The sequence below is a fragment of the Onychostoma macrolepis genome, chromosome 16 (genome assembly GCF_012432095.1).
Source record: "Onychostoma macrolepis isolate SWU-2019 chromosome 16, ASM1243209v1, whole genome shotgun sequence".
In the NCBI taxonomy this organism is placed as follows: domain Eukaryota; kingdom Metazoa; phylum Chordata; class Actinopteri; order Cypriniformes; family Cyprinidae; genus Onychostoma; species Onychostoma macrolepis.
Window position 1 is genome coordinate 3,388,061 of NC_081170.1, and position 27,524 is coordinate 3,415,584.

General features: G+C 34.0%; 1 protein-coding gene across 4 annotated transcripts in view; it reads left to right on the top strand.

Annotated features, from left to right (window-relative positions):
- Positions 1 to 27,524, top strand: part of ago3a (argonaute RISC catalytic component 3a) — a 44,436-nt gene that overhangs the window by 7,730 nt on the left and 9,182 nt on the right. Inside the window, exons 2-14 of one of the 4 annotated variants that reach the window (XM_058746338.1) lie at positions 9,272 to 9,443; positions 9,521 to 9,641; positions 12,915 to 13,123; positions 14,406 to 14,542; positions 15,834 to 15,968; positions 16,044 to 16,131; positions 17,329 to 17,476; positions 18,370 to 18,489; positions 22,303 to 22,446; positions 23,895 to 24,028; positions 24,976 to 25,160; positions 25,242 to 25,401; positions 26,503 to 26,593. In XM_058746338.1, coding sequence (XP_058602321.1) covers positions 9,272 to 9,443; positions 9,521 to 9,641; positions 12,915 to 13,123; positions 14,406 to 14,542; positions 15,834 to 15,968; positions 16,044 to 16,131; positions 17,329 to 17,476; positions 18,370 to 18,489; positions 22,303 to 22,446; positions 23,895 to 24,028; positions 24,976 to 25,160; positions 25,242 to 25,401; positions 26,503 to 26,593 — 1,844 coding nt within the window. Of the gene's footprint in view, positions 1 to 9,271; positions 9,444 to 9,520; positions 9,642 to 12,914; positions 13,124 to 14,405; positions 14,543 to 15,833; positions 16,132 to 17,328; positions 17,477 to 18,369; positions 18,490 to 22,302; positions 22,447 to 23,894; positions 24,029 to 24,975; positions 25,161 to 25,241; positions 25,402 to 26,502; positions 26,594 to 27,524 lie in introns of all 4 variants that reach the window. The other 3 variants (XM_058746339.1, XM_058746336.1, XM_058746337.1) reach the window with 3 other exon arrangements.

Below are 27,524 nucleotides of genomic sequence, written 5' to 3' on the forward strand. Positions count from 1 at the left end.
GAAACTGACCAGATTGGCTGGTCAGCAGTTAGTGTAGTTAGTTGTGAATTTCTCCTGGCAACCTTTGCAACGTGTTTTTTTTTTTTTTAATTTTTATAATCAAAGTAAAACAGTTAAAATTTCTCATGCTTAGGGTTAGTGTTGTTTTAGTATTATTTTTAGTTTCTCAATATATTTCTGTAATGCTTTCATTTCAGTTTTATTTTTAGTAATTTTAGCACTAATGTTAGTTTAGTTCAGTTAGTTATAGGCAACATTTAAATGTTCATTTGTTTTTTAAATGTTTTCAGATTTGTATTTTAATTTGAGTTTACTAATTTCATGTGCTGTTGTCTTTTTTTTTTTCAGTGTTCATTTATTTTCATTTCACTTCTAATTTTAGTACTTATTTTAGTTAGTTGCTTTCTTTCTTTCTTTTTAAATTTTAATTTTAAAGTGTTTACATTTTAGTAATTTTATGTGCTTTTGTATTGTATAACCATATAACTCTTTATTTTAGCTTTTAGTAATTTTACTAAATTTAGTTTTTTTTTTTTTTATATATTTTCGGTTTTCATTTTAATTTGTTTTAGTAATATAGTTTTGTATTTATTTATTTGTAGTTTTTAAAATATTTCTATATAGCTTTATTTTTATTGTAATTTAATTTATATTTAATATTTATTTCAATTCCCAAAAGCAATTTTTCATAGTTTTAGCTAACAGCTCTTTTGTCACAATTTCTCTTGGGTAAATGTAGGAAACTTCTCCATTAGAGGTGCATTTGAGGCTTATATGAATAACCAATATTTTAACACAGTGATCAGCCAATATCAGTCCAATTGTTAATATTTATTTTTAATATTATTTATTTAATATAATATTTAACATTAATATTTATTTTTAAATGAGCCTTTAATGAAAGCTAGAGATTTAGTAGTAAGCGTCATTGAATATTTGTGCAGAAAACAATTGTCAGTTTATTTTTTATTTTTGGGGATTTTACTGATGCTGAATTTCAGCCCTGAGCTCACAGCTGATTCATCTGGTTATTTGTTGTAGAGATGACGTGCTTCCAGCTTCCAGCGCCGCTGGTCGTTTCTAGCGTAGACGCGGTGTTACTGTGCAAACAGCCAGCCACTGCTGTTGCTGTAGGAGCTCGCAGCTTTCAGCACAGTGTGAATGAGCTCTTGCATTAATGATTCAGAGGAACCGCCTGCACCAGAGCAGCTCAGAATGATGAATTGGTCTTAATCACACTCACCTTTTAGGGATATTAATATTTTTTTCGTTTATTTCTTGGTTTATCGTTGTCCTTCTAAAATTACAGGCTGCATCTGATGCCATAATGACTGTCTCTATGGTCACTGTGTGCTCGCTTCTTGCCCGCTTTAGTCCCTGTTTATGGGTCACCTGAGGACAGCGATGCTTTTGGCAGCAGTAAGGAGCAGAGATTGGAGTAATTTAATCGCTCCACGGCCCACCTCTCCCAGGCAGCTTTCTCCACTCTTATTATGATGTTGTGGGCTTTTTTTATTTTTATATCAGGTGATTTTTGTCTTATTTGTTGGCATGCAAATAAATCAAGCTTTTTGGGTTCGTAGCATGCCAAAAGCAGACTGTCTCTGCCCAAATTTGACAGGCATTTTGATGACGGGATGCTGAAATTACAGGGCAATTTCCGACGAACTAATGTTTTCAGAACATAGTGACCTCTAACCGTGACTAGTGATATGTAGGCAAATACTTAGGTTAGGTTCATATTGTGTTATTGGAGATCTGAGTATGTATCAAGTGCTCAAGTAAACATGCATAATTGTAAATTAAAATAAATGTAACATTAATAATGTTTAACATTTTGTACATTTTAAAGTTAAATGCATCAATCAGGTGCACTTTCAGAGAAAAAGCAAGAGCTTCAACCCTATTTCAGTGACCAAGCCAAACAATTTGAATGCAATAATAATAGTAAAAACAAATAAATAAATAATGAATTAATTATTCAAATTGTTGGTCTGTTAACAAATGGATGATGATTATTATTAATTTAAAAAATCTGTGTTGCTAATTATATTTAACAATTATTAGAATTAATTTAATATTAAAATTATATAATTATGAAATCACTTTACAGTACAAGTGTATTATTATTATTGTTAACATGAAGAAATATTACTACTATAATACCCTTGCACTGTAAAATTAAAATGAGAATTTTATAATCATATAAATTATTTTTCTATTATAAATATTGTATTAAATATTGATCTTTTGTTATTATGAAAAGTGTAAAATATTTTGGATTTATTATCAAGTTAATGGTTCATAAGAAACATTTGATTTCTTGCGAGGGTTCTACTCGTACTAGACTGGTGTGTTTGACGTCCAGTTTGCACAAAATCTGATATGAGTGACGATTTCTTACAACAAGCCTGTTCTGATCTCTGCGCATTTCATTCTTGCTTTCTCTCCCTCCTTTATCTGCGCGGCCTTGGCGCTTGGCTACGTTTCCCTCTCAACAGAGATGACGCTGTAGTGAGTGAGTGAGCGAGCACGCGCTGCACGTATGCTCGTGAGTGGGCGGCGGTGGGAAAGTAAGCTCTGCCCTGAGACCAGAGTCAAGGAAGTGTGGTGTAATGACTCATTTGTAGAGTACAGTGTGTGGTTGCATGTGCGGAGGATGAAAAGCGGCGTCCTCTGGCCTCGCTGCCTCCTCTTCCACCCCCTCCGAGCGTGGCTCACAAATTTCCCAAGATCCCCGTCACTCCCTCAAGCCTGGGTCTGAATCCAAATGTGTCCGGCAGAGCGTGTGCAGACATCCGCGGGTCCGCATTCGGCGTAAAATTCAATCATTATCGGTCTGCGCGAGGCAGGGAGATTTCCATGACAAAGACGCAGTCGTCTGGGGTTTCAGACCCCCCTGTTCGTCTGGCTGCGTGTGAAAGGCTGGGGTCTCTCAGACTGGCCTGTGTCTGCTGTAAGAGGCCCACCAGGTAAAAAAAGGATTCAACTTCCTGACAGAGCAGCCATGCAACAGCAAGCGCTCAGTTTTGCAGCTGACTTGCTTCCGGAAGTATTTTTCCTATTCGTTTTTTTTGGGCACTCGTACAAACAAGGTCTGAGACAAATCACTTTTGATTCAAAGCTAAAAAGGTACATGTTCATGTACTGTCTTTTATTAATGAAAGCATTTTCAGTTATTTACATTTCAGTATTTATCGACATCCAATAGGGTTGGGCCGATAGACGATGCCATCGTCCTTCGCCGATGGCTGATAGACATCACAATGTTAAACCGGCATCGTGATTTTTTTTTTTTTTTTCCCCACAATCCACCGCATCCCAATACCGTGTTTGGAAAGAAAATGACGGAACCCCTAAAGGGAATGAATACGAGATGGGAGGAAAATATATATTTCAATACTTTCTCTTGCAGTTATATCATGGGGTAATTAAACTGTATATAAAGTTGCGGACATGAGGGAGCTGCTATTATGCCTGCCAATGACCTGCTTTTGAATGCACGATCGCTTTTTAGTTTCACTTTCACTTTCGAGATTCGCGATCGCTCGTACTCTGCGGCAGTACTTGCCACACATTTTACAAGATTAGATGTTTGTCAGTGGTGCTCAGGATCTGCAAATAGTTCACCATCGTCCTCAGTCATCTCTCCTTACTCTGTTTATGTGGTAAGTGAAATTTGATGTACTGGAATATGTAACAGGCAACCGTTAGCAATTGCTATTTGTTTTCCGTGCCTTTCTGAATATGGATTCACGCTTCGAACATTATAAAGAAAATTATTCTTTTTAATGTTTTAAATCCGTTTTATTCTCATTCTTTATTCTTTTTAAAAATATTTTGTCACTTTTTTCTTTTTTTCTTTTTAAGTAAATAGAATCACTGCTTCATATATTTTTGTGGAAATCATGATACCTTTTTCAGGATTCTTAATAAAAAAAAAAAAAAAAAAAAGTTTATTTTCTTTACTGTCACTTTTGATCAATTTATTGTGTCCTTGCTGAATAAACATTAATTTATTTATTTTTTTAAAAAGATTCTGTATATATACATTTAGTTTTGATGAAAATAAAAATGACAGCAACATAAAGCAAGATGAATAATGATTATTTTGTAGCACAGCCTCTTCACGTTAGGTTTGTCTTGAAAGGTTTATACGTTATCGCTAAAAATCAATTTCTCTATTAGGTTTTAACTCCTGGAAGCCGGCGGTTGCGCTCTATTAAACACAGCAGCTAATGATTCAGTCTGACCCTCGCCAGGTTCTCTGAATGTTTCTTTTTTTTTTAGTGTTTTTTTAACCGTGACTCTGCTCTCTTCGGCTTTGAAGATTGGCCTCTTCAGCAGCGGTTATGAGTCAAACGGGATGAATCACTCTCAGCCTGACATTCGTTTAGCTCAGACAGATCTCTGGCCGTTTGCTGGATAATGCTGGACTGAACCTTCAGTAAACTTCTTGTTACGAGAATCTTGTTAGACGGTGCTGCAGAAGCCAGACACATTTTGACACATTGGGTTGTCATCTTAAAGGCGACGCATTTAATTTCTTCTAGCATCAAATGCAATTGCAAAATTAATGATGGTTTACCAAAAACTGCCATTGTTTGGACAAAAAGGTCGTTCTGCTCCAAGCTTACACCACTGGTTGAACCAGAACATGTTGGACCGTTTAAGCAAACACAGTGTAATAGATGCTTATTATAACTTAGAATTTTTTAATTTTTATTTTTTTTATTGCTGTTTTTATTTTGTGCCCTTTATTACACTCATTATTATTTTTTGATCTTTTTAATTTCATAATATTCTGTGTATATAAAACAAAGTTTTCTTTTGAAGTTTTATATATTTTTTTCAATTGTAAATGTTTATATTAATTTATATATGAATTATTTGTCTATCTTCGGTACAATACGAGAATGTAATACCTTGGTATCGATACCATAGGTGACAAATAACCAGCCTCAAAAGATACGTGAATTGAAAACAATTTTATTAAAATAATAATAAAAACTGATTCATATCTTAATACCTTTGTATCAAACTGTAACAAAAAACCTACAGGGAACATAGGTTACATTTTGATTGAGTTTGAAGAAAAAAATACAACTGAAGTAACGCAATTAATGCAACAAATGTTGCTTTATTTTAAAGTGTTATTCTAACAGTCAAAGTAATATTCAAAATCACAATATTATTTCTCTGTCTCTCTGATTGTTTTCAGATTTCAAACTCGGATAGCCAAAGAAAAAGCATTAAATATAAATCTCGCTCTCTTGGCTGCTTCATATTAGCAGTCGGCAGCGCAGCAGAAACATTCCCTTCATATTATTTATACTAAGATTAATATAGAAAAACTCTTGCTTATTTTAAATTCAATTAATATTCGACTGCATGAAATGCAAGTGCATATATTACGTGACCAAAACTTCACTGGTTCTAGCTTATCACACATGCACTTTTGAGCATACTGTATCACATCTGTATATGCTTTGATCAGTTGTTGTAAATAAAAGTTAGAATTAAATCTGAATTTATGAATGACGCACTCACCTGTCGATCTTTTAATTCTCTGAAAAGATCAGGATGAGCAAGTGACAAATGCTTAAAAAGGTTTGATGGGTTGCCTCCTGTGGCACATGATTTATAGCAACGCTTGCATACAGGTGCAGGAAGGTCAGTTCGTTCACCTTTGTCATCTGTTTTGTATGCAAAGTAATGCCATATTTCACTTCTACTGTTCTCTTTACTTCATTTCGGGTGCGTTGATAGTTTCATGTGTTTGATTGATCGCGTTGTTCTGTTGTCACATTTACCGGTTGCGCAGCAATTTGGGAAGCACTGCCACCTACAGGTGCAACAGCAACGTATGAAATACCGAAATGAGCAAAATTGATATCGTACCGTTTTAAATATAATATATACCTGTGTTTTTCCAGTACCGGTATACTGCGCATCCGTTATATAAAGATATAGATATAGATATCTAATACGAATCGTCATTATTCTCTTGCTTTACAATATATTATGTTTATGTTCTGGAATTTTGAGAATATAGTTGGAAATGCATTCTAACTAAAGGAATAGTTCACCCAGAAATGAAAATTTGCTGTAAATTTACTCACCCTTAGGCCATCCAAGATGTGGATGAGTTTCTTTCTTCATCTGAACAGATTTGGAGAAATTAAGCATTACATCATAAAGCAATATAGATGGATTTTAGGGCTGCAGCTAACGATTATTTTTGACGACTAATCTATCAGTTTTTATTTTATTTTTTCCGATTAGTCAACTAATCTATCGATTTATTTTTCAATTAATCCATTTATTTTCTTATCAGTTGATGAATTCTTTAGTTAAACTATCAATAAATAATAACAGTAACTTCTGCTATTAATCTTTTAATATTTTATTCAAAGGTTTTCTCATAATTAATACTTTACAAAGAATAAATAATAATAATAACAAAGAAAATAACAAAGAAAAATAATAACAAAAGAGAGAAAAAAAGAAATAATAACAATAAATAATTAATAAAGAAAAATGATAGAGAAAATAACGATGAATAAAAAATGAGGATATAAAAAGAAAAATAACAATAAATAATTAATAAAAGAAAAAAGAAAGCAAAAAGAAATAGAAAGAATTACAGGGCAGTGCGTGATACAATACAATCAATAGAAATGCACATTATGGCTGCATTCATTCACAGTGACTGTTTGGGACTGACAGCAGTTGCTTACAGGTGAGAGACTTGAAATTTTTTATTTATTCAGCAGATTAAAACATCTGTATGAATGAACAGCTGAAGTCACAACCGCATTCAGGACACTAGACAGAATCAAAGAGGCGTCATAACACCGGGAAGTTTTCTCACAGTTGACAGCCCGTTTTTAAATAAATGAGCCCAGGCGAGACTTGTCCAATCCATCACACAGTTAAACAACTAACAATGACTTTAAATGCTTTGTTAGTGAGTGCAGAGAGTGCACCCACGGCACGATGGCAGCTCCAGTGGATCTTAAGATGAACGCGAATCATTTCTCCTCCTCCATCTCTCTGGGTGAATTAAACTAAAAATAAAATATTTTTCTCTTTTGTGTTTTATTTACTTTGTGCAAGTATCGATAACAGTATCATTTGTCCTGAAGCTTATCGTAATTGACCCAATTACGTAACGGTCCAAAAAAATACCGGTTCTCGGTACCCATCCCTAATCCTGACAATGTAAAGGCGTCAGTTTGGCTATATGCGGTTCTGACGGTCGTATAATAATAAAATGCTCCTATGAACGTAACTCTTATGAAGTGATGTTGCCATACTAGCCTTTACCTTCTACTCTAGAGTCTTGTTTTGTGTTAAACATGGCAGAAAAACAGTCTTTAGTAGGGATAACTGCAGGTTTGCACAATGGGCGTGGCTAAAGGTGCGACGTGTCAACGCATTCCATACTAATCAATGTATTTCGAATCGCTGCAGCACTAATGGATTAGTTTCTTACAAACATGCAGCTTTTGTCTTCTCAAGATGTTAATTGATGGACTGGAGAGGTGTGGATTACTAGTGGATTATTGTGATTGTTTTTATCAGCTGTTTGGACTCTCATTCTGACGGCACCCATTCAATGCAGAGGATCCATTGGTGAGCAAGTGATTGAATGCTACATTTAATGACATGACAGATGATATATGCATATTCATGTCATGTAAATTCATTAGTCTGTTTGTGTCAAGGTATTGATTTAGTATTGAGGTACCAGTTGCATGCATCCTTTTAATGACTCTAAATGAATGATGATCTAGCCTCTGCCCATTACTGAATGTGAGAGATGAGACATGTCCACAAAAACAGAAGTATGTGTGGCCAGAAGTAACTGTGTGGGATGTGAGGTTCACTTTAATACAACTTTTGTACATAGACTGAAGTGGCTCATGGGAAAGAAATCCCATTTCTGAGGGTGGCAACATTTGATTCATTGAGCATCACCATCACTTCTGTTTATTGTGTTTTCTTTCCCCGTCCTCCTCCACAAAGTTGCTGAACTCTAATGTTTTTCTTCTCACAAGGCCCACGAGTGGAAGTCGTCTGCGATGAATCTGCTAGTGCGCCCTGGGCGTCTTACAGTCAGGGAATCATTAACTGCAATCACTGTCAAACTCAGTCATGAAGTTGGTATTAAATTTTCAGCATCTCTCTGTAGGCACCAGCCGTCTGTTCAGAGCAGTGGCTTTGCCTTTGCCGTATGCACACAGCCTCTTCAGACCTCGTCTCTTTACTGTTTTCTGCGGAATCTCAGAACTGGCCAACTGGCTCTGACTTGAGAACTGACACTGACTTTTTTACAGGTCTTATTCATTGTTTTGAGAAGTTACTTTAAAATTGAATGTAATTTCAGGATCCAGATTTTTTTTTTTTTTTTTTTTTTTTTTTTTGCCATTTTATGCCATAGTTTTGAAAATATATTGCTATATTTGAAAATGTTTGTATTTTTTAATAATTTAAAATAATTGTATTTGTTATAAAAAATATTATTATTGTAATGAAAAGGGCTTGTCAACAAAAGAGAAGCTAATTGAGTTAAACAGTCATTTTTATTTTACAATGAAATATTACAATAGTGATATTTCTTATTGTCTTTTTTTTTCTTTAGTAGTAGTGATGATAGTAATAATAAAAACAACTATTATTATTATTATTATTGTTATTATTATTTTATAGTCATATTGATATGTAATTACAAAATGTATTACAATAACAGCAAACCTGATTTTTATTTAATTGCAATTTAAATCAATTTTACAAGAAAAATCACAATCACTTTCAAACCCATTGAGTTATTACTTAAATAATTATAATAATAATTATTATTATTATTATTTGTTACATTATATAATATTATATACATTTCTATAATAATAATATTAAATTATTACATTTATTTTTCTTTAAATATGTAAGAAATACAATTATTTTAATATTTAAATATCTAATGCAAAAAATAGCATTAGTCAATTCACACACATTGATATTTATAAATAAAAGGCAGGTTGAAATAGCAGTGCAACAAAAATAGAAACGGGATGTCCGTCAGCTGAATGTGTGTTGCATCAGGCGCTCGACGTGTTGACACATTCATTCATTATGAAGTGGGAGTGATTTGGCTTTGAACCATCTAGTTTCATTTGTTGTTGTTTTGAACCTCGCCTCGCCAGTGATGTTACTGTTTGGTGCAAATGCAAGAGTATATAACATTTTGTTGCTCTGTCTCTCTCAGGAGCCGTTGGGGCCCAGGCCCTGTTCTCCGTGCCACGGAGGCCCGGCTATGGCACCGTGGGGAAACCCATCAAGCTGCTGGCCAACTGCTTCCAGGTGGAGATCCCCAAGATGGATGTCTACCTGTACGAGGTGGACATCAAGCCTGAGAAGTGTCCACGCCGCGTGAACAGGTAGGCTGTGTGGGAGAACTGATCAAAGCTGATGACCAACAACTTTAGACTCCTCCTGATGAGCGCTGTCTCTGCAGGGAGGTTGTGGACTCCATGGTGCAGCACTTTAAAGTCACCATCTTTGGGGATCGAAGGCCAGTTTATGATGGGAAGAAAAGCCTCTACACCGCCAACCCACTGCCTGTGGCGCCTGCGGGGGTAAGCGAACTCAAACATAGTGAGATGCCCACCTAGGATACATTTTAGGTGCACAAATTGTTATCCAGTGACACATTCTGTAGAAAGTTCCTCAGTTGCATATTGTCACAAATTGCATATATGTGACCCTGGACCACAAAACCAGTCTTAAGTGGTATACTGGGGTATATTTGTAGCAATAGCCAAAAATACATTGTATGGGTCAAAATGATCAATTTTTCTTTTATGCCAAAAATCATTAGGATATTAAGTAAAGATCATGTTCCATGAAGATATTTTGTACATTTCTTACCGTAAATATATAAAAACTGCATTTTTTTTATTAGTAATATGCATTGCTAAGAACTTCATTTGGACAACTTTAAAGCCAATTTTCTCAATATTCCGATTTTTTTTTTTTTGCACCCTCAGATTCCAGATTTTCAAATAGTTGTATCTCGGCCAAATATTGTCCGATCCTAACAAACCATACATCAATGGAAAGCTTATTTATTCATAAATTGACACTTAAGACTGGTTTTGTGGTCCAGGGTCACATATATTAGTTAAAATGATTGATATTTCCTGTTGATGTAACCATTACAGTGTTGTTTTAGTATAATTTTTATTAGGTTTTTTAATGTTTTTTAATAATATAGTATATTTAGTTTTAGTTCATTTAGTACGTCAAGTTATATATATACACTAGTCAACATTTGAAGTGGATCAAAACCATTCATCAAAGTTGTCCTAAAACCAAAATGCGTTCTTTTTTGATTCACTTCAAATGTTGATGTGTGTGAATGAATGAATGAATGAATGAATGAATGAATGAATGAATGAATGGGTAACACTTTACAATAAGGTTCATTAGTTAACTACATTAGTTAACATGAACTAATAATGAACTGCACTTATACAGCGTGTATTAATCTTTGTTAATGTTAATTTCAACATTTAATAATACATTATTAAAATCTTGTTAACATTAGTTAATGCACTGTGAACTAACATGAACTAACAACGAACATCTGTATTTTTATTAACTAATGTTAGCGAAGATTAGTAAATACAGTAACACATGTATTGCTCATGGTTAGTGCATGTTAGTTAATACATTAACTAATGTTTAACTAATGAACCTTATTGTAAAGTGTTACCAATGAATGAATGAATGAATGAATGAATGATCTCTGTCCAGCGCGGGTAAAATAATGCTGAAGGTGAGGTACAATTCGAATTTATTCATTAAATGACTCAAAGTAATTTGAAACTTTCTGTGAGACATTTTTATAAACAATGTATAAGAGAGCTCGCTCTCTTTCCCTCTCAAAATGCGTAAATGACTTCAAATCACATCGCGTCTGCATTATAAGCGAGCTGCACACTGCACAGTTGACGCAGGAATTGTCACTTGCACAATAGAGGCAGTGTCTCTTAGTTACTAAAGTTTATAAATTGATTTTCTTGTTCATTCTTGCCAGTGTTTAACCATTCAGCACTCGTGCACTCTCCTGGAGACTGTATGCTCGAAGCGCACACACATAACGCCAGGGTCACATTATTATACTGCGTTTGCAGCGCGTATGCGGTGCATATTTTTTCCGCGCTCATGTTAACGGATCAGAACACTGCACGCGGTAGTTTCCACATCGAGTTATCTTTGCTGTACTGCACACGCTGAATTAAAGTGACAGCGTGTTGTTTGCGGTAAATATGAACATGGATTGACACACAAAAATGTAGTAATTACACTATAAATGCATATAATTAATGTCTACTGTGTTTCACAGTTAACACATATGGCTTTTTGGCTATTTTTAAAGGAAAAGAGCACTTTTAGATAAATAAAGGCCATAATAGATGGCACTTGTGGAGGGATGAAAAGCAAAGTTCTTTATTAACCGCAGGATTGTTTGTAATAAAGATTTAAATGCAAAATAAAACGCAGCAGAACTGACTGTTTCTACCAGTCATAAGTTAATTTAAAATGTTTGTGATAACATAAGAAAAATTGTTTAAATATTTTGCCACTTGCTTGAGCAACTTAATATATAAATCTAGAAGTAAATGCAAAAGTAAAAAGCATTGAATAATGTGTTGCTTATATTTATTGCATTTAAATGTCTATAAAGGTTTTATTACTGTTAAAAAAAAAAAAACACACTTGTGCTGTGTGTAAGCTTTTCTGCAACAATTGCACGATTGTAAAAACAAAAATGCAATGCATGATTAAACATTTAGGTGAGATAAATGTATATTTTTGAAAAAAGTCTAAAATGCCCCCCTCCACCCCTCAAATTAAAAAATCCTCTCTCGCAAGAGTCCCATATAAGAGGCAAATTCCCCCCATTTCAAAATTGAAATTCAGGCACTGAATAAATGTCTAAAAATCCTGATTGGAGTATCACTATAAATAATTCTACATGATAAAAAGATGGCTTTAAAAAGATCCGGTATCTGCATTGGTATTCTGTGATCGGCCTCAAAAATCCTGATCGGACCACCCCTAGTATGTATGTTATGTATGTATGTAAAAACTTCCTTGGATGAGATTTAGCATTATTAATATACTGCTATAGTGTTTTTTTTTTTTATGAACATTTTGGATCAGATTTTGTTTTTATATTATGGTTTCCATTTTTAATTTTAATGTTTTGGTAATTTTCTTGTGTTTTGTCACTTATTACTTTTTATTACTTTTTTAATGTCTGTAGTTTTGATTAAGTTTTAGTTTATTTTTAGTTATGTTAGATATTGGACTAAAGTTAAACTAAATGAAAATTATTATTTAATTTTTTTTTTTTTTTGTCAGTTCATTTTAGTCAATTTTAATCAATTAATGAATCAATGAAAACGTTTTTTATATAATTTGCTTTAGTTAATGATAACACCGCCCTGAATATTTGCTGAATGAAGTCCAATACTTGCTCTTATTTTGTTCTAATTTTGTGGTGCTTATTCCAAAAATAGTGTGTGTTGCTTGAGCATGTCACACTTTCTCCCAAAATATGGTGCATTTCATTGTATTTTTGCTTTCAACGACCATTTGTCGTGTAGAAGTCTTGTGAAAGACATTATTCTATACCAAATCCTGATTTTCACCTTTTTTTTCCCACTGCTTTGCTGAAACTTTTGATTTGACTGCTTTGACATTTTAAAAAGTGTATTAAAATTGATACATGTGTATATAATATATAATTGAACTCCGCATCATCAAATTAGGTAATATCAGGCCTGTTTTGCAAATCAGCATGGTGTATTGTTGCACTACTCCTTGTTGTGTGTCCACAGGTGGATCTGGACGTTACGCTGCCAGGCGAGGGGGGTAAAGACCGACCCTTTAAAGTCAGTATTAAATTCGTGTCCCTGGTGAGCTGGCACCTGTTGCATGAGGTACTAACCGGTCGCAGTATGCCAGAGCCGCTGGAGCTGGACAAGCCAATCAGCACCAACCCAGTTCACGCTGTGGACGTGGTGCTACGCCATCTACCCTCCATGAAGTGAGTCTCAGATCAACATCAGCTGGTGACTCTTACTCTCCTGCATTTATAGCTCAGATAATATATTTTTATAGTTCTAAAGGGACCCCTAACTTTTGTTTGTTTGTTTGCTGGTTTTTATTGTATTTGTTACACTTGTATTTTTTAAATTGTTTTGCCATGAAAATAGCCTAAGATTCTGACGTGGCATTAAATAAATATATACAACTACTATACAGGGACCCCAGAACTATTTAAACACATATTTTAGACTAGAGCATTACATATCAAAATATGCACGCAAGTGGCTTGTTGAAACAAATGATGATTAAAGTCGGCATGAAGTGGAGGAAAGTTCAGTGTTTTTTTTTTTATGAGATTAGTCTAATAGTTATTTTCAGCATAAAATTTGTCAGTAGTGACATTTATAATGTCACGAAAGGTTCCACTTCAGATAAATACTGTTCTTTTAAACTTTCTATTCATCAAAGAATCCTAAAAAAATGAAATGTATCACAGTTTCCACAAAAAATATGAAGCAGCACAACTGTTTTCAACATTAGTAATCAGAAATGTTTCTTTAGCAGCAAATCAGCATATTAGAATGATTTCTGAAGGATCATGTGACAATTCAGCTTTGCATCACAGAAATAAATTACATTTTACTATATATTCACATAGAAAACAGTTGTTTTAAACTGTGATAATATTTCTAGATTTTTCTGGTTTTACTGTATTTTTGATCAAATAAATGCAGTTTTGGGCTACATAAGAGCCTTCTTTTGAAGTAGCGCATTTCTGAGTGAAACAGCTGTCTGTTGTCTATTGGCTTCACTGCAACACAAACCTACATACTTCATAGACATCAATTGAACATATCACAAGAAGAGCAAGTTTTGACATTTTGATTAAAGATTACAAAGCAAAATATGTAATAAATAAATGCTCCAGTAATCCTTTCATAGTAACATGCATTAAGAAATAAGTTTCTTTTATTTCAGATTTAGTTTTCAGGTGTGTTTTTTCAGTAATTTTTTTTTTTAGTTTTCAGTTTTGATTTTATGCCATCTGTTGAGTTTTCTTAGACATAGCTTTTCGATTGGTGGTTTTAGTGGATGCTTGACGTCATTGTATTTTTGATCAAATAAATGCAGCCTTGGGCAGGAATATAGCTTTCTTTTGAAGTAGTGCATTTCTGAGTGAAACGGCTTCACTACAACAAAACCTGCATACTTGAGTGATACTGAATCCCTAATAAAATACAGCATTTTAAACCCCATTTTGCTGTCTGTGTTTCTCCCAGGTACACACCCGTGGGCCGCTCGTTCTTCTCTGCCCCGGAGGGCTACGACCATCCTCTGGGTGGAGGCAGAGAGGTCTGGTTCGGCTTCCACCAGTCTGTTCGGCCGGCCATGTGGAAGATGATGCTCAACATTGACGGTGTGCACTGTTTGCGTTTAGCATGTGTGTTAGCACAGAGTGTGGGAACCGCTCACACTGTTGCTGGGGAGATGAAGGGCTGAAAGGTGGCGGGTGGGGGTTTGTTTGATTGAAGGGGGGCGTTAAATGAGTCTCTTTCTCTCTGACCAAGTGCACCAGTTCTGTGTCCCTCTGTCTGTGTGTTTTCCCGCTCTCTCAGACTCCCACAATTCAAATGTTTGCGTCGGCTGCTCCTTCCCCTCCCCACTAAAGGGCAGGGAAAAGTCCAACCGTCTGAAATCGTCTCTCCTTTCACTGGCTCATTGTAACACTTATAATGGAGTGAATGGGCTCAGAAAGAGCGCGAACACATTGGCTTTGAGTTCACGTCAACATTTGTGTAGATGTTTTCTCGCAGGACTAATAAAGAGCGACATCTAGATTGCTCCAGATATTTCAGCATGATAAAAGTTTTGTAAAGTCCAATTAGAAACGGGGAGTAAAAGATAAATATAACCTACAGCTGTATAACACCCAGCAAGCAACATTAACTTGTAAAAGTGGACGGTCGTGTGTTGATCCGCCCGCCTGTGAAATACAAGCCACTTTGCATCTTTGTTTTAACTTGCAGTCTGAAGCATAAATATTTAAAAGCCTAGTATACTTTTTGCAGTCTAATAAATAAAAATGATTCTGCTTATAAATGTCTCCTTGAATTTTATGAGTTTTCATTGTGCCCCTAAAGTTTTTCTATGCAACTTTTTAAATGTAAGAGCATATGTGCTCCTTCGGGGAAGAAAAAACATCAAGCCCTGATTATGACAATGTTTACTTTATGGTTTTTATATTGTAATATGTTGTAGATATTTTATCTCCCTGAATTTTTAAACATATTATCATCATATCAGCAATATCCAATATCGGTCAACCTCTAATATATATATATCGATATATTAGCAATTGAACCACTTGAAAAATGTCTTAAGTCTTTACATTTGACTTTAAAAACTCTTTTGAAAATTTGAACTACTTTCTGAATGGTATATTCATAACACTTTATTTATTTATTTATTTGAATAAAATTAAATCTATTTTTGGGCAATTTAAACAGTTTTGAAGTCTTAAAGGACTTAAAAAGTCTTGCATTTTCAAAACTCTGCAGATATCCTGAAAGAAAATGTGTGTAGCTCTTACCTATACAAAATAATGGTGCTACACCACTAATAAATGTTTTTTTCTTACTGCAAAGGAGGTATATTTTCAATGATAATTTTGACTGTTTTAATCAGTTTTCATTTCTTCTGTCTTGCAGTGTCAGCCACGGCTTTCTACAAAGCACAGCCAGTGATTCAGTTCATGTGTGAGGTACTGGACATCCACAACATCGACGAGCAGCCTCGCCCCCTCACAGACTCCCACAGAGTCAAATTCACCAAAGAAATCAAAGGTATGTGCGTTTGTGTGCTCATCTGTGTTTATGCACACGTGTTCGTCCCGTTCTCATTGGCTGGTTTGTGTGTAGGTCTGAAGGTGGAGGTGACACACTGCGGAACCATGCGGAGGAAGTACCGGGTCTGCAATGTGACCCGCCGCCCTGCCAGCCACCAAACGTGAGTCAAACCTGTCAGAGGAAGTGAAGCGTGTTATGAGGATACATCGTATTGATTGCAGAGGGCAAAGTCACATTGCTTGAATATGATTTTTGGCTTGATTTAAAGCTGCACTCAGCTATTTGTTTTCAGATTAAAAAGTTTTATATATAAAATCAAATGTTTTAGATTTTGTACTCTTGTGAGATAATATTAGTCATATTAGTGGCCTAATAAAAGGCATTTTATTTTACATGGAGCAGGTTGCTCCTCACATGATCAACCTATTATCATGCATAAATGTGTGTTTGTGCAATGGCTTTAACCTGAAACTTTTGTGTTTGGGTTAATAATTAAAGTGCACCTATAAAACAATGTTCTGAATATTATACTATATACATTCTGAATGGTATATTCAGAATACTGTGTATGTATTTATTTAATATTTTATATCCGTTAATTCATTTATTCATTCATTCTGACAAACATCCTGTATGTTTCTTCATTTCAGAGTTTTAAAAGTCTCATAATCTGAATTCTGGCCAATTAGCCACAGTTTTTACTAATTATTAAAACTGCAAATGTTAAAGTCTTAACATGAAAAGTTTTATTGATTTAAAATATTTGTGTGTTTTAAAATTAATTCATTTTGGGACTAATAGAATATGCTTTTTTAGTGTTATTTATATACTATTATAGTTTATAATCTATAATATAATATATATATAGTATTTATATGCATTTTGAATTAGCTTTTTTTTTTTTTCATTTTCATTTGTCATCTTTGTTAGTAAATAGTAAGAATGTGCTGAATAGTATACTAACTACTTTCTGAATGGTGTATTCAGAATACTATTTATTTATTTGAATAAATAATAATTAAATCGGTTTTATTAAATGTAATTTTTACTGTTCCAATTATTTAAAATAAAGCTTCTTAGTACTGTACTACAATAATTTTATCATAACTATAAAAAATGTACAATGTGAAACCAATGCATTATGTACTGTAGCTGTAGTATGTTGCATTGTCACATGACCTCATTGTGTTGTGTGCAGGATATTTGCATACTTTACGCAGTATGCATACTACATACTGCAGAAATAGTAAGAGTAGTGTGCTAGTATGCATTCCAAACAGAAGGAAGCAGTTTAGCTCTGCTCTGATGCCCTCTAGTGGTGGTTTATAGTTCAGTCATGTTTCTCAATTCTTTCCAGGTTCCCATTGCAGTTGGAGAACGGCCAAACTGTAGAACGAACAGTAGCTCAGTATTTCAGAGAGAAGTACAACCTGCAGCTCAAATACCCCCACCTGCCCTGCCTACAGGTGGGCCAGGAGCAGAAACACACCTACCTGCCCCTGGAGGTCAGTCCTGTCATCTACACATCCTCTCTTGTTGTGACCAGCCTTATTTTAGCGTTTTTGATATACTTTTATAGTTTTTGTTAATATTTTGAATGATCAAAATGAGAAGTGTTACCTTTTGCGACTAGCTGAAATAATGTAAGGGTTTTTTTTTTTTTTTGCTTTATTTCTGTTAATGTTTATTTTATTTCAAGTCGTTTTTTTTTTTTTTTTTTAAGTTAATGACTGTTATTTTTTTGTTAATATTTTGAATTAGATTTTATATTTTTACTTAATTTTAGTTAATGATTTAGTAAAATTTTTGTGTGTATTTCTGTTTGTCATTTTTATGTTTATTTTTATTATTATTATTATTATTATTATTATTAGTTTTGGTTTATTTTCTTTTAGTATTTAAACTTGTGCCAAATGGAAATAAGAAGTGTTTACAAAACAACTTTTGTAATTTTTGTTAATGTTTTGAATTAGATTTTATTTTAATATTTTCAGTTTTTTTCATTTTAGTTAAGGTTTTAGTAATGTTTGTTTTTGTCATTTGTATTTTTTTTATTAGTTTTAGTTATTTTAATACTTCAAGTTAAAATAAATGAAAATGAGAAGCTGTAATAAAATAATTTTAATTTTTTTATTTCAAGTAATATTTTTATGGCCTTAGATTTAATGTTGAATTAGATTTTGTATGTATATTTTCAGTTTTTAATTTTAGAAGTTTTAGTAATTTAGTTGTATGTAATTCTATTTGTCATTTTTATTAGTTTTAGTTTTTGTTATTTTAATATAAATTGTTGTTTTATAAATGTTGCCTTGGCACTAGCTGAAATAAAAGTAATTTTTTTTTTTTATATTATTAGTTAACTATAATAACCCTAATTTACTTGCTGCTGTTTTTGTAGGTGTGCAATATTGTAGCAGGGCAGCGGTGCATCAAGAAACTGACAGATAATCAAACGTCCACCATGATCAAAGCCACAGCGCGATCAGCACCAGACAGACAGGAGGAGATCAGCAGACTGGTGAGTGGCATTCATGCACTTAATTCAGTTGCATAATAATTCATATCCACACCATCTATGTTTAAATCTCTCCTCTCATGTTCCTGCTGTCCATCTGAATGAGTTGAGGTTGCTCTCTGTGTTAATGGAGGTCAGCCAAGACTTTATTGAGAGCTGATTAGCTGCAATCTCTCCACGAGGGCACTTTGTGAACTCTTTACCCCGTTCCCTGCAGATTTACAGTCTTCCAGCCGTCAGCTCTGAGCTGATAACTTGTGACTGAAGCCCTGCTGCTCTTTATACCTTATTAAAATGACAGCCAATCAGGTGCTCAATCAGTGTTGCCGTGGTTGATTTTTCATTTAGATGTAGAATCTCCAAACAGGAGTGGAGAGGCAGCGTGGGTGGAAAGCATCTGACGAGGCCAATGAAATGTACCAATATGAAAAAGTCTCGCTTTGAGACGGAGCTAAATATACCACGGTGAGAGTATTTTTACACTGTGAAGTACAGCAGGATCTGAGCTGGGATATCTTCAGCTTGTAGCATGAAACGTTTCTGACAAACATCCTGCATCTTCAGTCAGTCTCAGGAGAGCTTCTTCATTTCGTGAATTCTGGCTAATAAAAGCCATATTAGGGATGTGCATCTCCATAACTGAGGCCGATGCGATACGCATCTCGATGCATAGCCAACATATGGCATATGAAGCAGCTGGCGATGCGATACGATTCGATTCAACACAATGCGATTCACGATGCAATTGAAAAAATATGATCGCTTTTATTTCTTTGCTTCAGACAGACAGCAAATCATAAATTAACTTGTCTTCTGACTTCTAATGCCTTGAGGCCTGTTTCATAAAACAAGTTTACTAAATAGGCCGGGCTCATTTCAGTTAGTCTGACTCGCTGTCAAATGATTTGGTTCCATAAAGCAAAAGATCAACCTCAGTCACTGTGGCTACTTATGCTGGAAAGCTAACCTGGTTCAGGGCAGGCAAACTGTCAGGCTAAGCTGAACTCAATGACCAATAGGAATGCAATGATATTACCACTGACTCTCTCTCACATTAGGGTTGCACGATATATCGTTTCAGCATCGATATCGCGATATGCACATCCGCGATAGTCACATCGCAGGATGTGCGATTTTTAGTATACTGACCGTTATATTTATACTGATCGTTTCGCGACAGCTATCGCATCACGCCACCCGCGACGCACTGTCTTCACTGGACGCGGCGACCGTTGCAAATCCTTTGAACTTTGTGTCAGTACGTCATAAAAGAATGAGGATTTACTCGCAAGGATTTGCCGTGTCGCGCCGCATCCAGTGTAGACGGCATCACTGATTATAATGGGTTCTATTGTATTTTGTCAGCGCCCTTTGTAGACACGGTGAGAGTCACTCAGATATATGTGAACACTGAATTCCATTCAGTTCCGTGTCTATTTGTGCCTGAAATGACACATGCGCGAAACTGTCAAAATGCATGTCTCTGCAAGTATCCTTGTAAACAGTTTCTTATGGCTTAGGTGAAGGTAAAAAATTGATAAAGAAAATGGATAGTATGCTCACAGCAGTTTAATGTTCCTAAGGCTTTCAGTGTCATGAATGTTAATCAAACAGCAAAACACAGAGAAAAATCACTTTTGTAGCTTTAACAGATTTATTAGATTTAATTTATACAGTGTTATTTTACATTTGATTATTCAACCAGTATACCTGAATACTGTTAGACTTACTGGAAAAAAATATAAAGCACCGTTTATTTATTTTATATCTTTGTTCTATTATATTTATCTATGTTTGTAATTTGTTCATTTTTCTATGCTGATTTACTCATCTACAATATTTTTTTTTCCAAATAGAGCTTTTCAAGTCATCTGGAGTTTTTGTTGTTGTTTTTTTCATATCGCAATATATATCACAGAAATACAAAATATCGCAATGTGAGTTTTTTCCAATATCGTGCAGCCCTATCTCACATACTAGCCTTTCTCTCTGGTTTTATAACAGCTGTACCCTTTATAGTTAGAACAGAGAGCATTAGAACATTACAATCTAACATTGCTCTTTAAAGATCATTAAAGCATTAAAATCACTAAATTAAAACTACATTTTAACTGCTACAAGAAACGCACATTAACTCATCTGAGCTTAGTAATTAGGACTTTATCAGCTTACATTTTATTTACCCATTACAATAGTCCCTTTACAGTTACTGTTATCATAAAACGCATATTTGACTCGAATTATTGCGCTCCGTCTGTTTAGCGCGCAGCAGCGCTCGTCCACTCGCGTAAGCCCACTCCTGACAGCAAAATGGATATGTTTGCATGACTTTCTAACATTTACAGAAGAAAAATATACTCGTGACATGTCAGTTATGCACTGAGGAAAACAAAACGTCTCAAATGCATTAAACAGCACAAATATATTCGCTGTTTGCCGTGGTGGATCGATTTGATCCATGATCGACATTAAGGGCTGCTTAAGAATAAGGGTGCACAAATTAGTTAGATTGTGTGAACTTACATTGTCGTTTATAACCGTTTTAGCCCCGATTGATTTCAAGTCAGGTTTTGGACTTCAATCCCCGCTTTTTCTCGGGTCTCCGTTGTTGTGATTCGTCACATTCACATGCAGCGGTGATGAGGGAACGTGCTCGAGACAGTTTCGAGAGGAGAAATCAATCTACATATAAAAATGTTGTTCACTTTCGAAACAATAAAAGTGTAGCGCAACCACTAGTAATTATATATAAATAAACCGGTTTTTACCGATGCAAATATGTTAGAAACGATGCATTGCGATACAAACTTGTATCCGATGCACACTTTAAACCGATGCATCACATCGTTAACTTTTTTTGCCGATGCACCGAGCGAATCGGGGAATCATCCCTTCCCATATATACTTACTTACTAAAATGAAAACGGAAAATAAAAATAAATTCCAGCTGAACAAATATTTAAAAAAATATATTTGTTTAGCTGGAATTCATTTTTATTATAGTACTTCAACTTCATATTTTTAATTAGCTTTTATTTTATATTTTCAGTTTTAGGAAGTATGTCCTTTTGTCATTTTATTATAATTTATATTTACAATTTATAGTTTTTATTTCAGTTTTTAGTAATTTTAGTACTTCAACTTTATTAATATTTTTAATCAGCTTATATATTTATATTTTCAGTTTTCATTTTAGTTGTAGTATGTTTATGTGCTTTTGTCATTTTTATGTTTTAATTTCTTTTTAGCTTTCTAATATAGCTCTTTAGCTATATTGTTAAAGTTTTAGTAAGTATGTCCTTTTGTCATTTTATTATAGTTTATATTTACAATTTATAGTTTTTCTTTCAGTTTTAGTAATTTTAGTACTTATTGACTTGTTTTGTTTTAGTTAGTTGCCAAGATAACATTTTATTTTAAGTTTTTAATCTAATATTTATATTTATTTAATTTCAGCTCCATTTAAATCAAACAAAAACTTTTATTAGTTAATTTTTATTGGTTTTAGTTAACTATTTAGCTAATTTATTGGTACCTGGAAAGGTAAGCATGTGTTTTACTGTTGTTACTACTTTAGAAATTGGTTTAGGAATTTGAACTAATTACTGTTAACATTGAATGATGAATTTCAAAAGAAGTTGCATGCTGTTTTGTTTTATTTAGACGCATTAAAAAAAGAATGTACTGCGTATTAAATATTTAGAGCAAATTAAATCATGTTAGCTAGAGAAATCTCATTTTCATTGATTGTCGGCTCTACCACTGTCTCCTGTTCTTGCAGAATTTGTCAGCAGGTGTCTGTCTGTGTGTTTGCAGGTGCGCAGTGCTAACTATGAAGCAGACCCGTTTGTGCAGGAGTTCCAGTTTAAGGTGCGAGACGAGATGGCCCACGTGACGGGGCGCGTGTTGCCTGCGCCCATGCTGCAGTACGGGGGCAGGGTGAGCACAGAGCACTTTATGGTACCCTTCCTTTCAATCACCCACATCTCTCTGTGTCTGTCTGTCTGAATGAATGAACGGCCCTCTCCAGGAGGAACTAACAGCTCCTAACCGCTGCTGTGTGTGTGTGTGAAATAACTCTCTAAATAAACCAGCTTGCAGCAATTTTTCTCTAGTTACTTATATGCACCATTTAAAAATGAAAGAATGTATATTTTCTTAGAGTTAGGCTTTCTGTATAGTCTGAGATTGAATTGTGGTTTTGTGTGCTTTTTAGTTTTTTACATTTACATGCTTTTAAATTACAGGATATCGGAGGCTATGGTAACTCATGGTGTAACAGTGGGTCGAGGCAGTTGTAACACTTTCATGTTATGCATTTAGCAGACACTTTTATCCAAAGATATACATTTTATAGGTTTGTGCTGCTTACCCATAAAAACCGAGATAATTGGAATCAAACCCGTGATCTTGGTGTTGCAAGCACCAACTACTCTGTCAGATAAAGACGCATATCAATACAACGTCATTACTTTTATTGTTATCTTTTTTTACATTTTTATATGAATGTATGTTATTATAATTCATTTATTATAATATTTATTCTATATTATAGACATCAGTGTTATTTTAGTTATGTTTTATAAATATATTATTTATATTATCATATAAAATAGTTATCTATAGTTATATTATAGTTTTTTTTGTAACATTTCTTTTTGTTTTGTTTTCATTTTAATTTTAGTTAGTTTTATTAATTTGTTTTGTGGTTTTGTTTATTTTTATTTTATGTCTATATAGTTTTTGTTCATTTTAGTTTGTTTTAGCTGTTTTAGTACATCAAGTTAAACTAAATGAAAATGAGAGAACTGATCTTTTTTTCTCTCCTAAGTAACAAGTGAGATTTATGGTTTTGGTATGTTAACTATAATACCCTTTTATAAATTTATATATATATATATATATATAATTTTTTTTTTTTTTTTTTTAGTTTTAGTGAACCTTTCCTGAGTTACAAATGCAATTTATTCGAATTTACAATTTTATTATATTTTAGTAACAATCTACAAATCTTTAGGTGCAGTATACGACTTTGAGTGATTTTCACAAAATTGTTATAAATATTGTTGTAAGTGTTCATGTATAATGATGTAAAATGATTATAAATATGTGGTGCATATATAAAAGTTTTGATGTTTACGTAATTGTGAACACAAGTATTTGATGATAAAAAAAAAAAAATACTAGAAATCATGCTAGCTTATGATTTTTATGTGTGTTATAATTGTTTCAGATTTTCCCTATATGCAGGCTTGTTTTGTGAAATGTACTTGTACAGTTCTTTGAGTTCAGTCACTGGGCAGCTTCATGAGTTCCTCTCATGTTCAGTGTCAGTTTTAGATGTATGCTGTTGTGTTTGTGCTCTCACACGTCCTGTGCAGCAGATCAACCGTGAGCTGTCGTTACAGAACCGCACTGTAGCCACACCCAGCCATGGCGTTTGGGACATGAGAGGGAAACAGTTCCACACCGGCGTGGAGATCAAGATGTGGGCCATTGCCTGCTTCGCCACACAGAGACAGTGCAGAGAAGAGATCCTCAAGTAAGACTCCACAACATACTGGCTTGCTTCCTGGATAAAAGTATCAGTGCCGCAGGATTTGGGGGGAAATCTGATTGCAATTTCTCTAATAAAACTTGTGATTTTAAAATGCGGTTTAAGAAAAAAAAAAAAATCCAGGTTTGCTACTGTGTTTGTTTGCAGGGCTGCATAATTTGGCCAAAATTTCATAAAATAAATATCAGCATGACTTAGTAGTAGTAGTAGTAGTAGTAGTACCAGTAGTACCAGTAGTACCAAACAAAAACACATTACTTAATTAAAACAAAACTATTGTAATAGTTCACTGTAAAATAAAAATGTGACTATTTTAGAAAATATTATAATGTTAATAATAAAATTATTTTAAAATATGCTGAATAAATAATAGAAATGACTAAATAACCATAAGAAATGTTACTATTGTAATACTGTATTTCACTGTAAAATAAACCAAGAATTAAAACAAGGATAATATAATGTTATAATATAATAATACAATATATAATAATAATAATAATATAAATAAGACAATATGAAAATGTATTTAAAATTATACTAAATAAGTAAAAATAATAAATATATATTACTAAATAAAAAAACAAATAAATGTTACTACTGTAATATTTCACTGTACAATAAATAAGTTGAGTATTTAAGAAAAATAATATAATGATAATATAGATGCAACACAGTTCGTAGATATGGGAAGTAGGAGGTGGGAACCGGCGAACATTCAAATAATTTAATAATTAAAATAGACAAACACAAAACAAAAGTAAAGTGGCAGCCCCTCGCCGCACACAAAACAAAGTATAGGCCTGGTCCTCTCTCGTCTTGCACTGTGGTCACTCCTCCTCTTATCCTTCCGGAGCTCCTTATCCTTAGTTTTATCATCAGTGCAGCACATTCAACACTTAGATGTTTCTTAATTGCGTTTCTCCTTACAGGGGTTTCACGGACCAGCTGCGTAAGATCTCAAAGGACGCTGGGATGCCGATCCAGGGTCAGCCGTGTTTCTGTAAGTACGCACAAGGAGCCGACAGCGTGGAGCCCATGTTCAGACACCTGAAGAACACCTACTCTGGACTGCAGCTCATCATCGTCATCCTGCCCGGAAAAACACCCGTCTACGGTAAGAACGGCACACACACACACAGAGCCGGCCTCCTGCCAAACGCCCTCAGACTAATGAACACACATTTGATCTGTGCAGCGGAGGTGAAGCGTGTGGGAGACACTCTTCTAGGAATGGCCACTCAGTGTGTTCAGGTGAAGAACGTGGTGAAAACCTCGCCTCAGACGCTCTCCAACCTCTGCCTCAAAATCAACGTCAAACTCGGCGGCATCAACAACATCCTGGTGCCACATCAACGGTTTGTAACTGCTTTTTCAGTCTTATTTTGATTGACAGAACATAAACGGATGTGCTCATCTGCTTATTAAATATATTTTTGTCTTCATTTTTATAGTTTAAAACTACTAAGTGATTACTGTTGGAAATTACAGTTTTTGCTGTAAAAAAAAAAAAAAGAATATTTGATAATTATAACATTTTAGTTTATTTTAATTATAACTTATTTTGGTGAAATACTGGTTATTGTTGTTGTTATGTAGTATCTTTAACTATAAAAACGAAGACAGAAATATAGGCTATTAAAGTAAAAAATGAAAATCTGATAATTCTATTTTGCCGTTTTAAAACAGGTTAAAATACTAGTATTTATGTCTTAAATTCTTAACTTTCAAATGTTAAAACTCTTAAGCTTTTAACATTTCAAATCGTATATCTTGTTTTAGCTGAATAAATTATTATATTATATATGTTTAGCGGAATTATTATTATTATTGTTGTTGTTGTAGCTTTATCTCTATAAAAATAAAGGAATGTAAGCTGTTATTCTTAAAATAAAAATGAATATTTGATGATGATAATTTTATTTGACCAAGTTACAATACTAATATTTGTCTTAAATGCTTAACTTTCAAATATTAAAACCCTCAATCTTAACATTTACAAATCATTTAGCTTTTATTTTGGCAGAATGCTGGTTATTATTATTATTATTATTATTATTATTAGATAGTAACTTTAACTCTTTTAAAAAATAATGAATGTATCCTATCACTGAAAAATTAATATTTGATCATTATAATTTTATTTTAGACCACAAGTTAAAACTTTCAAATATTCAAATCCTCTAGCTTTTATTTTGGTGTAGCACTGGTTTCATTTTACATTCTGTTTGATTAATAATTTGCTTTTCATCAAATCCCGAAACCCCTGCAGTTCACTTCTAAACCCTCCTTTTGGGAAACCCTGATTTATTGACTATATTAAATACAGACAAAGCTGATTTGTAGACACTATCCAATGCAGCATTATACAACATTGCTAATGGCTGGTTTGTGCTGGTGTTAAATACGGCTCATGAACTCTTAACTAATGTAGTGTGTTTGTGTGTGCTGTTTCTCAGGCCGTCAGTGTTTCAGCAGCCAGTCATCTTTCTGGGGGCGGATGTGACGCATCCACCTGCAGGAGACGGGAAGAAACCCTCCATCGCAGCGGTCAGTGTCGCTTGGAGCTGAATGATATAACAGATACATTATGTACAGTCAAATCAAAATGTATTCAGACACCTTCAACATTTCTCACATTATCACAGTTTATTCACTATAGTTTAGAAGATGGTAATAAAATATGAGAAGAACTCAGTTCAACTGTCTCAGAACAAATTCATCTTGATAATGTCAGATAACTTTGATGGAAAGGTATGTAATGAATTCAGTTGAATAGCTGTCAGCTGTTAAATTTAAGTACGCAATTAGATAATACCAATTACCAAGCAATGCTTCATTTTGTTCTGTCTGTGTGTAAAAAGGTCGCATTAGCAATTAAAGAAAAACACTCAAGCAAAACATGCTCCGGTAATAATTTTTGGTCCCAAATTTGATATCAATTTTTACTGGTAGTCCACTACATGAAGAATTTTTGGGTGTAATATGTCACAGTTTACTTTATTTTGCTATCCTCACTTACATAAATGACCTACAGTGTCCTAGTTAAAAAATATCATCAAAAATTATTTAATTTCATTTATTTATATAGCACAAACACAACAGGAGTTGACCACTGTGCTTCACAGAGTATAAAACTAAGATACAATATAAAATAGAAAAGAAAGCAATAAGACATAATGAGCATAAAACATAAATGCTCAGGCCAGAAGAAGACTTTAACTTCAATTTAAACTCATGCACAGAGGACAGGTATCTCAGATAAAATAGAAGGGCATTCCAGAGCATAGGTTCAACAACAGCAAACGCACGATCCCCTCTTGACTTCAGTCGGGTTCGAGGCTGAGCTAGAGAGTAACTGTTTGTAGACACCGGTCTGATGTGTTCAGATAGGTACGAGGGTGCAAGACCATTTAGAAATTTAAAAACAAACATGAAATCAACTCTGACATACGGCAACCAGTTAAGAGCCATTAAAATA